At 44.0% G+C, this 13338-nt stretch overlaps 1 protein-coding gene across 5 annotated transcripts in view; it reads left to right on the top strand.

The window, feature by feature from the left end:
- The window catches only part of PRKDC (protein kinase, DNA-activated, catalytic subunit), a 150603-nt gene that overhangs the window by 6699 nt on the left and 130566 nt on the right, over positions 1-13338 (top strand). For all 5 annotated transcript variants that reach the window (XR_004486071.2, XM_033437691.2, XM_033437690.2 and 2 more), the window contains exons 8-11: positions 8883-8938; positions 9020-9050; positions 9503-9660; positions 13032-13178. Coding sequence is in view for 4 of the 5 variants with exons in the window: in XM_033437691.2 (XP_033293582.1) it covers positions 8883-8938; positions 9020-9050; positions 9503-9660; positions 13032-13178 (392 nt within the window). In the remaining variant the exon portion in view is untranslated. The remainder of the gene's footprint in view (positions 1-8882; positions 8939-9019; positions 9051-9502; positions 9661-13031; positions 13179-13338) is intronic.

Below are 13338 nucleotides of genomic sequence, written 5' to 3'. Positions count from 1 at the left end.
CTATTCATACTGCAAGGAAAATTCCTGAAATAACTCACTAAGGTAGGTGATAATATCTTTCTTTCATAGATCAGAAAACTAGAACTAAGAAACTTCTCCAAAGTCACTCAAGTAGCAAGGTGGGCAGAATAATGGCTTCCAAAGACGTCCTCATTCTAATCGCAGCACCTGTGACTTAGGTTATATCACAAAGGGGAGTCAGGTGGCACACGGGATTAAGGTTGGTCATCACCTGACTGTGACATGAGGTTATCCAGGTGGACCCAGTATGATCACAAAGGTACTTAAACAGGGGTGAGGGAGGCTGCATGGTCCCTGTGTCGGGAGAAGCTGGCTTTGAGGATGGAGAAGGGGCCTGGAGCCAAGGAGAGCGAGCGGCCTCTAGAGTCAGGTGAAGGTAGCCCTGAAAGCCTCTAGGAAAGAACACATCCTGATGACACCTTGACTTTATGTTATATTTTATTTTTTCCTTTTTTTTTTTTTTTTCCGGCCGTGCCTCATGGCTTGCAGCATCTAAGTTCCCTGACCAGGGATTGAACTCGGGCCCTGGCAGTGAAAGTGCTGAGTCCTAACCGCTGAACCGTCAGGGAATTCCCTATTTTATTTTTTTAAATGAAGTATAGTTGCAATACAATATTATGTTAGTTTCAGGCATACAGCATAGTGATCTGACGATGAAATACCTTTGGAAATGATCACCTCGACGAGTCTAGTAACCATATGTCACCAAACGAAGCTATTATGATATTATTGACTGTATTCCCCATGTTGTGTGTCACATCCTCGAGACTGACTTACTTCACAATGGGAAGTTTGTGGCTCTTAATCTCCTTCACCTGTTTCACTCATCCTCCCACCTCTGTTCCCTCTGGCAACATGCAGTTTGCTCTCTGTATCTGTCTGTTTCTGTTTTGTTTGTTCATTTGTTTTTTAGATTCCACATATAAGTGAGACAAATACGTGGTGTTTGTCTTTCTGTGTGACTTACTTCACTTAGCATAATACTCTCTAGGCCCATCCATGTAGTTGCAGATGGCAAGACTTCTTTGTTTCTTATGGCTGAATAGTATTCCTACAAATATGTATATATACATAATTATTCACTTTTTTTTAATCCATTCATTTATCCATGGGCACTTAGATTGCTTCCATCTTTTGCTGTTGTAAATAATGCTGTTTTGAACACTGGAGTGCATATATTTTTTCTAATTAGTATTTTCGTTTTCTTTGGGTAAATACACAGAAGTGAAATTGCTGGATCCTGTGGTGGTTATTTATTTTTTGAATTTTTGCATTTTATTTTTTTATACAGCAGGTTCTTATTAGTTATCTATTTAATACATATTGGTGTATATGTGTCAATCCCAATCTCCCAATTCATCCCACCACCACCACCACCCCGCTGCCACTGTACCCCCTTGGTGTCCGTACGTTTGTTCTCTGTCTTTATCTCTTTCTGCCCTGCAAACCAGTTCATCTGTACCATTTTTCTAGGTTCACATATATGCATTAATATACTATATTTGTTTTTCTCTTTCTGACTTACTTCATTCTGTATGACAGTCTCTAGATCCATCCACGTCTCTACAAATGACCCAAGTTTGTTCCTTTTTATGGCTGAGTAATATTTCATATATATGTACCACATCTTTTTTCTTTTTTCTTTTTTTTTTTTTGCGGTATGCGGGCCTCTCACTGCTGTGGCCTCTCCCGTTGCGGAGCACAGGCTCCGGACACACAGGCTCAGCGTCCGTGGCTCACAGGCCCAGCCACTCCACGGCATGTGAGATCTTCCCGGACCGGGGCACAAACCCGTGTCCCTTGCATTGGCAGGCGGGCTCTCAACCACTGTGCCACCAGGGAAGCCCCCACATCTTCTTTATCCATTTGTCTGTCAATGAGCATTTAGGTTGCTTCCATGACCTGGCTATTGTAAGTAGTGCTGCAATGAACATTGGGGTGCATGTGTCTTTTTGAATTATGGCTTTCTCTGGGTATATGCCCAGTAGTGGGATTGCTGGTTTATATGGTAATTCTGTTTTCAGTTTTTAAGACACCTCCATACTGTTCTCCATAGTGGCTGTATCAATTTACATTCCCACCAACAGTGCAAGAGGGTTCCCTTTTCTCCACACCCTCATCAGCATTTGTTGTTTGTAGATTTTTTGATGGTGCCCATTCTAATTGTTGTGAGGTGATACCTCATTGTAGTTTTGATTTACATTTCTCTAATAATTAGTGATATTGAGCAGCTTTTCATGTGCCTCTTGGCCATCTGTGTGTCTTCTTTGGAGAAATGTTTATTTAGGTCTTCTGCCCATTTTTGGATTGGGTTTTTCATTTTTTTTAAGTATTGAGCTGCATGAGCTGTTTATATATTTTGGAGATTAATGCTCTTCGTCTGTTGATTCGTTTGCAAATATTTTCTTCCATTCTGAGGGTTGTCTTTTCATCTTGTTTGTAGTTTCCTTTGTTTTGCAAAAGCTTTTAAGTTACATTACGCCCCATTTGTTTATTTTTGTTTTTATTTCCATTACTCTAGGAGGTGGATCAAAAAAGATTTTGCTGTGATTTATGTCAAAGAGTGTTCTTCCGATGTTTTTCTCTAAGAGTTTTCTAGTGTCCGGTTTTACATTTAGGTCTCTAATCCATTTTGAGTTTATTTGTGTATATGGTGTTAGGGAGTGTTCTAATTTCATTCTTTTACATGTAGCTGTCCAGTTTTCCCAGCACCACTTATTGAAGAGGCTGTCTTTTCTCCATTGTATATCCTTGCCTCCTTTGTTATATATTAGTTGACCATAGGTGTGTGTGTTTATCTCTGGACTTTCTATCCTGTTGCATTGACCTATATTTCTGTTTTTGTGCCAGTACCATATTGTCTTGATTACTGTAGCTTTGTAATATAGTCTGAAGTCCAGGAGCCTGATTCCTCCAGCTCAGTTTTTTTCCCTCAAGACTACTTTGGCTATTCGGGGTCTTTTATGTCTCCATACACATTTTAAGATTTTTTGTTCTAGTTTTGTAAAAAATGCCACTGGTAATTTGATAGGGGTTGCATTGAATCTGTAGATTGCTTTGGGTGTAGTAGTCATTTTCACAATATTGATTCTTCTAATCCAAGAATGTGATATATGTCTCCATCTGTTTGTGTCATCTTTGTTCTTTCATCAGTGTCTTATAGTTTTCTGACACCAGGTCTTTTACCTCCTTAGGCAGGTTCATTCCTAGGTATTTTATTCTTTTTGTTGCAGTGGTGAATGGTGTTGTTTCCTTGATTTCTCTATCTGATCTTTTGTTGTTAGTATATAGGAATGCAAGAGATTTCTGTGTATTAATTTTATATCCTGCAACTTTGCCACATTCATTGATTAGCTCTAGTAGTTTTCTGGTGGCATCTTTAGGATTCTCTATGTATAGTATGATGTCATTTGCAAACAGTGACAGTTTTACTTCTTTTCCAATTTGTATTCCTTTTATTTATTTTTTCTTCTCTGATTGCTGTGGCTAGGACTTCCAAACTATGTTGAATAATAGTGGTGAGAATGGACATTCTTGTCTTGTTCCTGATCTTAGAGGAAATGCTTTCAGTTTTTCACCATTGAGAAAGCTGTTTGCTGTGGGTTTGTCATATATGGCCTTTATTATGTTGAGGTAGGTTCCCTCTGTGCCCACTTTCTGGAGAGTTTTTATCATAAATGAGTGTTGAATTTTGTTACAAGCTTTGTCTGCATCTATTGAGATGATCATGTGGTTTTTATTCTTCAGTTTGTTGATATGGTGTATCACATTGATAGATTTGCATATATTGAAGAATCCTTGCATCCCTGGGATAAATCCCAGTTGATCATGGTGTATGATCCTTTCAATATGTTGTTGGATTCTGTTTGCTAGTATTTTGTTGAGAACTTTTGCATTTATATTCATCGGTGATATTGGCCTGTAATTTTCTTTTTTTGTAGTGTCTTTGTCTGGTTTTGGTATCAGCATGATGGTGGCCTCATAGAATGAGTTTGGAAGTCTTCCTCCCTCTGCAGTTTTTTGGAAGAGTTTGAGAAGGACGGGTGTTAACGCTTCTCTAAATGTTTGATAGAATTCACCTATGAAGCCATCTGGTCCTGGACTTTTGTTTGTTGGAAAATTTTTAATCACAGTTTCAGTTTCATCACTTGTGATTGGTCTGTTCGTATTTTCTATTGCTTCTTGGTTCAGTCTTGGAAGTTTATACCTTTCTGAGAATTTGTCCATTTCTTCTAGGTTGTCCATTTTATTGGCATAGAGTTGCTTGTAGTAGTCTCTTACGATGCTTTGTATTTCTGCCGTTTCTGTTGTTACTTCTGCTTTTTCATTTCTAATTTTATTGATTTGAGTCTTCTCCCTCTTTTTTTTGATGAGTCTGGCTAAAGGTTTATCAATTTTGTTTATCTTCTCAAAGAACCAGCTTTTAGTTTTCTTGATCTTTGTTATTGTTTTCTTTGTTCCTGTTTCATTTATTTCCGCTCTGATCTTTATGATTTCTTTCCTTCTACTAACTTTGGGTTCTGTTTGTTCTTCCTCTAGTTCCTTTAGGTGTAAGGTTAGATTGTTTATTTGAAAATTTTCTTGTTTCCTGGGTAGGCCTGTATTGCTATAAACTTCCCCCTTAGAACTGCTTTAGCTGCATCCCATAGGTTTTGGATCATCATGTTTTCACTGTCATTTGTCTCTAGGTATTTTTTGATTTCCTCTTTGATTTCTTCAGTGATCTCTTGGTTATTTAGTAATGTATTGTTCAACCTCCATGTGTTTGTGTTTTTTATGTTTCTTTTCCCTGTAATTGATTTCTAATCTCATAAAGTTGCGGTCAGAAAAGATGATTGATATTATTTCAGTTTTCTTAAATTTACCGAGGCTTGATTTGTGACCCAAGATGTGATCTATCCTGGAGAATGTTACGTGTGCACTTGAGAAGAAAGTGTAATCTGCTGTTTTTGGATGGAATTTCCTATAAATATCAGTTAAGTCCCTCTTGTTTAATGTATCATTTAAAGCTTGTGTTTCCTTATTTATTTACTGTTTGATCTGCCCATTGGTGTAAGTGGGGTGTTAAAGTCCCCTACTATTACTGTGATATTGTTGATTTCTCTTTTCAAGGTTGTTATTTAGCATTTGCCATATGGATTGAGGTGCTCCTATGTTGGGTGCATACATATTTATAATTGTTATATCTTTTTCTTGGTTTGATTCCTTGATCATTATGTAGTGTCCTTCCTTGTCCTTTGTAACATTCTTTATTTTAAAGTCTATTTTATCTGATATGAGTATTACTACCCCAGTTTTCTTTCGATTTCCATTTGCATGGAATATCTTTTTACATCCCCTCACTTTCAGTCTGTATGTATCCCTAGGTCTGAGGTGTCTTGTAGACAGCTTATATATGGGTCTTGTTTTCGTATCTATTTAGCGAGCCTGTGTCTTTTGGTTGGAGCATTTAATCCATTCACACTTAAGGTAATTATTGATATGCATGTTCTTATAACCATTTTCTTATTTGTTATGGGTTTGTTTTTGTAGGTCCTTTTCTTCTCTTGTGTTTCCCACTTAGAGAAGTTCCTCTAGCCTTTGTTGTACAGCTGGTTTGGTGATGCCAAATTCTCTTAGCTTTTGCTTGTCTGTAAAGCTTTTGATTTCTCCGTCGAATCTGAATGAGATCCTTGTTGGGTAGAGTAATCTTCGTTGTAGGTTCTTCCTTTTCATCACTGTAAATATATCATGCCACTCCCTTCTGGCTTGTAGAGTTTCTGCTGAGAAATCAGCTGTTAACCTTATGGGAGTTCCCTTGTATATTATTTGTTGGTTTCCCTTGTTTCTTTCAATAATTTTTCTTTGTCTTTAATTTTTGTCCATTTGATTACTATGAATCTCGGCATGTTTCTCCTTGGGTTTATCCTGCCTGGGACACTGTGCGTTTCCTGGAATTGGGTGGCTGTTTCCTTTTCGATGTTAGGGATGTTTTCGACTACAATCTCTTCAGATATTTTCTCGGGTCCTTTCTCTCTTCTCCTTCTGGGACCCCTATTATGTGAATGTTGGTGCATTTAATGTTGTCCCAGAGGTCTCTTAGGCTGTCTTCATTTCTTTTCATTCTTTTGTCTTTATTCTGTTCTGTGGCAGTGAATTCCACCATTCTGTCTTCCAGGTCACTTACCGTTCTTCTGTCTCAGTTATTCTGCTATTCATTCCTTCTAGTGTATTTTTCATTTCACTTACTGTATTGTTCATCCCTGTTTGTTTGTTCTTTAATTCTTTTAGGTATCTGTTCTTTAATTGCTCTACGTCTTTGTTAAACATTTCTTGCATCTTCTCCATCTTTGCCTCCATTCTTTTTCTGAGCTTCTGGGTCATCTTCACTGTCATTTTGAATTTTTATTCTGGAAGGTTGCCTATCTCCACTTCATTTAGTGGTTTTCCTGGGGTCTTGTCTTGTTTCTTCATCTGGTACAAAGTTCTCTGCCTTTTCATTTTGTCTGTCTTTCTGTGAATGTGGTTTTCCTTCCACAGGCTGCAGGATTGTAGTTCGATCATGTGGTAGTTTTATTTTTGAGTTTTGGGGAGCTGCCGCACAGTTTTCCTCAGTGGCTGCAGCAGTTTACTTTCCCGTCAGCAGGGCAGGAGGGGACACGTTCCTTCGGCTCCTCATCTTGCCTGATTCTGTGTGTTTGTTTCTGTGTATTTGGTAGGTCAGCTGCATTTCCTGGTCTTGGTATAGAAGGTGCCCTGTGGGGCCCGGTAGTGCAGTGCCCCCAGACTGCATTGGAGCCGGGTGCCCCAGGAGCGTCCCCTGTGTGGCCGGGCCAGGCTGGCCTCCCGTGCGCTACCGTGTGCGCTGGGCTCTGAGGTCCGGATGCAGCTGTTGCTGGTGCTCCGGTGTGTGCGGCCAGCCCTTGGGGCAGGAGCCACGTTGGGGGATGCTGGTGCTGGCCAGAGGTGTCTGGCCAGGCAGGGGTGGATTTGGAGGGGCTCTGGTGCCGGCCGAGGGCACGCACCAGGACTGGTGGGGCGGGGGCTGCTTGGGAGGAGCGCAGGCCATGGTGGGTCCGCAGCTGAAACCGGGTGGGGTGAGCGGGGCTGACGGGTAAGATGGGGAGTCAGAAAGGGGCTGGTGGTACCCAGCCAGCTCGGTGGAGGGCAGGGCTCCCACAGCTAGCATCTGGTGCCCGCCAGCCCCTGGGGACCCTGAGAACGTGCCAGCAGAGTCCTGCCCCTCTGGCACACGATTTGGAGTGAGTCCATGCCACTCCTTCATGGGAGAGGAGACCCAGGCGCTTTTCGAGCTGCAGCCCCTGTGCTGTGGGCCTCAGGGGGAGCGGCTCTCGTTCCCTGCAGTCCCCTGGCTCTCCGGATGTTCTGGGGGCTCGTCATGCGGGTGCAGGGTCTCCAGCTGGGGAGCCGGATGTGGGTCTGGACCCTGCGGTCGCAGTGCTGGGGGAGCAGAGGCCACGCTGCGCCGGCTCCTCTGCGTGGGTGCTCCTTTCTGCCTTCAGCTGTGCATGGTCTGTCCTGCTGGTCCCAGGGCGTTTTCAGAGAGTTTTCTACTTGTAGCTGTGATCTTGGTTTCAGATTTCTCACCTCCAGAACTGTGTGGTAATAAGTTTGTGTAGTTTTAAGCCTCTGAGTTTGTGATAATTGGTTACAGCAGCGACAGGAAACTAATGTAACCAGCACGTGGCAGGACTGGGATTTAAGCCTTGGTATGAGGCTAAAATTTGCAGTTTATGGTCACGCTGTGATTATGTAACTTCAGGCGGTTAGTATTAGTACTCAGTACTAATACATTTGTTCATAGAGCACGTCTTTCCTGGGTGTCTTCTGTCTGAAGAGTGATGGATTGGGTGCTGGGCTCAGACATGGGAATCCCCGGGTTCCTGCCATCGCGAGCTCAGCGTGGTGAGAAGACAGACGAGGAGCACAAGCTCCGCAGATTTCAGGGTTCATTTGTGCATGCACGCCGGGTGCTGTGGGTGGGAATCTGGAGCATGGAGAGATGGAGGAGGTGCACAGCCCACGGTTCTTTCTGGGGAGGTGACGAGAGGCAAAGGCCTGCAGGGTGGCGAGGGGCCGGCTGGGGAGGGGCTGGGGAGGACGTTCCGGGCAGCGGGAGCAGTGGGTTCCCGGGCGTCCAGGCTGCCGGCTGTGGTCGGGGTCACGAGAGCTGGGCTGCCTGCTGCAGAGTGCTGGGGAGGGGTGAGGTCGCATAGAATGCGGGGTCAGTGTGAGAGGGGCTTCCGCGCGGTGATTTTTCTGTGAGGAACAGGTCTGGGCCTTGATGTTTATGAGGTCTGCCTGCCTGCTTCGGCTGAGGTGTGCGTTAGTGCAGCGCCGAGAGCCATGATTCTTGGTGGCAGTGAGCAGCTGAAGTCCGTCCACTGTTTACTGAGCTGCAGGCCAGAACCTGGCTTTTCGTCCTGGACGTGTGTAGCTGTGGCCGCTGTGCAGCATCCACACTTAGCGTGCGTGCACCACATAGGACTGGGTCCTGTGGGAGAAAGGAGATCTCAAGACACGGCCTTGGCAGCCTCCCGAGACACGATGTGTACAGCTGTGTGTGTGGGCAGGGTCAGCTCGGGAGCCTGGGCAGAGAGGCCCGCAGGATGCCTGAGGGGGGCTCCTCTGGAGGAGGCTGATGCCAAGAGACCAGAGCAGAGTCCAGCTCAGCACAGGCAGCGCCGGTCGCTGTCAGAGCACAAGCGGGACAGAGTGTTTAAGGGTCCGTTGGATGAAGCCAGGTGAGGGAGGAGGAGGCCGTGCTGTCTGAAACAGAGCTGTTAGTCTTAATACCTTGTGAGCTTGGTCAGATGATACGATTATGCTGTGTGACAGGGCTGCTTTCTGTTTTTCCCCAGATCCCCAGACTTCAAGGGAGATTTTTGATTTTGCACTAAAGGCAATCTGTCCTCAGGTGAGATTTAATGTTCCTCTAATTCTTTTTAGCTGAGCCTTGTGATTGTCAAACATTGATGGTAAATTTTTTTTTTAATAGATTGATCTGAAGAGATACGCGGTGCCTTTGGGTAAGATCCTTTATTTAATGAGGTGGAATGTTTCAGATTATTAAGTTAGTGCATTGAGTGAATGTTTGCTTAAACTGTGAGTGAAAGTCAGTGCAATGACACCTGTGAGGCTCCCACGTGGTTATGACGGGGCCTCTTGGGCGCTGGTTGAGATGGTCACACTTAGATCACATGATTGCAGAAAAAAATCTCTTCAGAGCAACTCTCAGGGGATCCAGATTGTTTGATTCTGACTTTATCTGAATAAACCCTGATCCTACTTCCGACCTTTGTTTTGGGAGTCACGGGCCTGTCGATTCAGATGGAGGATGGAGGCATCAGAGGTCTCGGGGACCACTGGAGCCTCCTTTGTGAGCACAGTTTTAATTTGACGTGTGCCTGAAGCTTTTTCTTAGCTCTTTGTTCCGCCCTTTGTCGTCTTATTTTAAACGTGATGTATTTTGCATTTGCAGCTGGCCTGTCCATATTTACCCTGCATGCATCTCAGTTTAGCACCTGCCTCCTGGACAACTACGTTTCCTTATTTGAAATACTGTCAAAATGGTGTAGCCACACAAATACAGAATTGAAAAAAGCTGCATATTCAGCTCTGGAATCTTTCCTGAAACAGGTACTGTTTAAAATTCTTTCTATGCAAAAAATTAAATTCCAATCTTGTGCGTGAACGTTTGAAAAGTAAATACAAGTTGATCCATTAGCTTCCGTGGTACTTAAAGAGAAAGCATGCTTATCCATCAGCCGCATGGGTGGCAGCAGGTCTGGAAGAAAGCTCAGAAGATGCCAGATCGGATCAGGGCCTCAGAGCCAAGGTTGGATAGAAGAAGTGGCAGCAGGGAGAGACGGTTGGGAGGCCAGGGCTCCCTGGAGCCGGTGGCCCAGTGAGGGTGGGGGTCAGCGTCAGCTGCCATGTTAAGACAAGATGCTTGTGTCTCTGTGGCTTCGTGACGGAGATGAGCCCACCTGCCCTGGGGTCCAGGTCCAGCCGGGGTGTGGGTGCAGGGGGAGCCTGCAGGTGGCTGGGTGTCTCCATTGGCCAAGGAGCAGGTGCTGTGGTTCTGAGTGCCCAGTGGCAGCTGGAAACACCCAAGGGGTGGGCTGGTGGTGGGAATGAGACTGGCTGGGGCGGCGCTGATGGACATTCTGAAGAGCGGCATTGGGAGTCCTCACACACCTGGGGCACAGCTGCTGTCCTGCTGTAGGCATATCCCACAGCTCCTGTAGGGACTCCTGGGGCGTTTTACTGCTTTATTTTATTTTATTTTATTTTTTCATAAAATAGCACTTACATGTGGAATCTAAAAAAGGGTACAAATGAACCCATCCACAAAACAGAAATAGAGTCCCAGATGCAGCAGCAGACGCATGGCTACCAGGGGTTGGGCTGCGGGGGCTCTTGTAGCGGGAGCAGCTGAGGGCATTGGTGAGCAGCACCCTTGCCGACTGTTCTCATGGCTCTGGAGCAGACACCTAGAAGGGGCTTTGCTGGGGTGCATGGTAGGCATAGGTTGCAGTTTATGAGCGACTGCTAAACTCCTTTTCAAACCGTTTGCACCGTTTTCCATCCCCACCGGTAAGTTCCAGCCACCCCACGTTCTTGCCAGCACCTAGTATTGCCAGTCTTTAATTTCAGCCCGTCTGATGGGTGTACAGTGTTACCCTACTGTGATTTTAATTTGAATTTCCGTGGTGACTGTTGATGATCTTTTTTTCCTGTAGTGGTTTGCCATTCTTTTTTTTTTTTTTTTTTTTTTTTTGTGGTACCTCTCACTGTTGTGGCCTCTCCCGCTGCGGAGCACAGGCTCCAGACGCATGGGCTCAGTGGCCATGGCTCACAGGCCCAACTGCTCCGGGGCATGTGGGATCTTTCCAGACCGGGGCACAAAGCCGTGTCCCCTGCATCGGCAGGCGGACCCTCAACCACTGCGCCACCAGGGAAGCCCTGTGCAAAAGCTTTTAAGTTTCATTAGGTCCCAGTTGTTTATTTTTGTTTCCATTACTCTAGGAGGTGGGTCAAAAAAGATCTTGCTGTGATTTATGTCAAAGAGTGTTCTTCCTATGTTTTCCTCCAAGAGTTTTTTTTTTTTTTTGCGGTATGCGGGCCTCTCACTGCCGCGGTCCCCGCCGCCGCGGAGCACAGGCTCTGGACGCGCAGGCCCAGCGGCCACGGCCCACGGGCCCAGCCGCTCCGCAGCACGTGGGATCCTCCCGGACCGGGGCACGAACCCGGGCCCCCCGCATCGGCAGGCGGACCCCCAACCACTGCGCCACCAGGGAAGCCCTCCTCCAAGAGTTTTATAGTGTCTGGTCTTATATTTAGGTCTTTAATCCATTTCCAGTTTATTTTTGTGTATGGTGTTAGGGAGTGTTCTAATTTCATTCTTATACATGTGGCTGTCCAGTTTTCCCAGCACCACTTATTGAAGAGACTGTCTTTTTTCCATTGTATATTCTTGCCTCTTTTGTCATAGATTAGTTGACCATAGGTGTGTGGGTTTATCTCTGGGCTTTCTATCCTGTTCCATTGATCTGTATTTCTATTTTTGTGCCAGTACCATATTATCTTGATTACTGTAGCTTTGTAGTATAGTCTGAAGTCCGGGAGTCTGATTCCTCCAGCTCCGTTTTTTTTTCTCTCAAGACTGCTTTGGCTCTTTGGGGTCTTTTATGTCTCCATACAAATTTTAAGATTTTTTTGTTCTAATTTTGTAAAAAATGCCACTGGTAATTTGATAGGGATTGCATTGAATCTGTAGAATGCTTTGGGTAGTATAGTCATTTTCACAATATTGATGCTTCCAATCCAAGAACATGGTATATCTCTCCATCTGTTTGTGTCATACACCATGATGAAGTGGAATTTATCCCAGGGATGCAAGGATTTTTCAGTATACGCAAATCAATCAATGTGATAAACCACATTAACAAATTGAAGAATAAAAACCATATGATCATCTCAATAGATGCAGAAAAAGCTTTTGATAGAATTCAACACCTATTTATGATAAAAACTCTCCAGAATGTGGGTATAGAGGGAACATACCTCAACATAATAAAGGCCATATACGACAAACCCACAGGAAACGTCATTCTCGGTGAAAAACTGAAAGCATTTCCTCTAAGATCAGGAACAAGACAAGCATGTCCACTCTCGCCACTATTCAACATAGTTTTGGAAGTTCTAGCCACGGCAGTCAGAGAAGAAAAGGAAATAAAAGGTATACAAATTGGAAAAGAAGTAAAACTGTCACTGTTTGCAGATGACATGATACTATACATAGAGAATCCTAAAGATGCCACCAGAAAACTACTAGAGCTAATCAATGAATTTGGTGAAGTTGCAGGATACAAAATTAATGCACAGAAATCTCTTGCATTCCTATACACTAACAACAAAAGATCAGAAAGAGAAATTAAGGAAACAGTACCATTCAGCATTGCAACAAAAAGAATAAAATACCTACCTAAGGAAGAATAAACCTACCTAAGGAGGTAAAAAACCTGTACTCAGAAAGGCACATAAGACACTTGTCTTTCTGATTTTTAGTTTTGAGCCGTCCCCATGTTCTCTCCTGTGGGTCCCAGTCTGTTGGTGACTGAACTCACCGGCCGCTGGGCTGCCCAGCTCTGTGTCACCATGAGTCACAGATGAGTCTAAAGATGCCTTCTGCTTCATCAGGGAGCTTTCGTCCGGAGCCTGTGTTTTGTGCAAACGTCTTCCTGCATCTTCCTGGTCTCTTTCAGTCCCTTTCTCTAGTAAAAGCATCACGTATAATAAAGGCTTACTTGAGAAAGTGCCTTTTCTGAAGCTGTTGGAGACTAAGCAAGCAGATGGAAGAAATGGTTCTTTATGAGTAAAAACAACTGTGGAACTGTGACAACACATTGATAATGTCTTACTCAGCAGTTCTAGCCTTTTCACATTTGGATAGATTCCTTTGTTTTCGTAGAAGTGTCTCTAAAGTAAACATTATGCCATTGCAGCTTTCTTTTATGGTAGCGAACAACGCAGAGACGCACAGAAGTAAGCTGCGGTACTTCATGGAGCAGTTCTATGGCATCATCAGAAACGTGGACGCAAACAGCAAGGACTTGTCCATCGCCGTTCGAGGATATGGACTCTTTGCAGGGGTATGCCCATTAATTTACTCTTGTCTTTTTAGTTTCACTTGAGTGTTTAAAGGAATGTACTTTATTGTATTTTGAATAGCATCTCACACTTGTGAAAATATTGTTCTTACTTGCTTTGTTATTAACTTGTTTTTTTCAGTGCCTGCTCTGTAATAGGATT

Source organism: Orcinus orca, chromosome 17, assembly GCF_937001465.1.
Source record: "Orcinus orca chromosome 17, mOrcOrc1.1, whole genome shotgun sequence".
Taxonomy (NCBI): domain Eukaryota; kingdom Metazoa; phylum Chordata; class Mammalia; order Artiodactyla; family Delphinidae; genus Orcinus; species Orcinus orca.
Note: the sequence above shows the minus strand (reverse complement) of the source record. Positions and strands in the feature narration are given on the sequence as shown.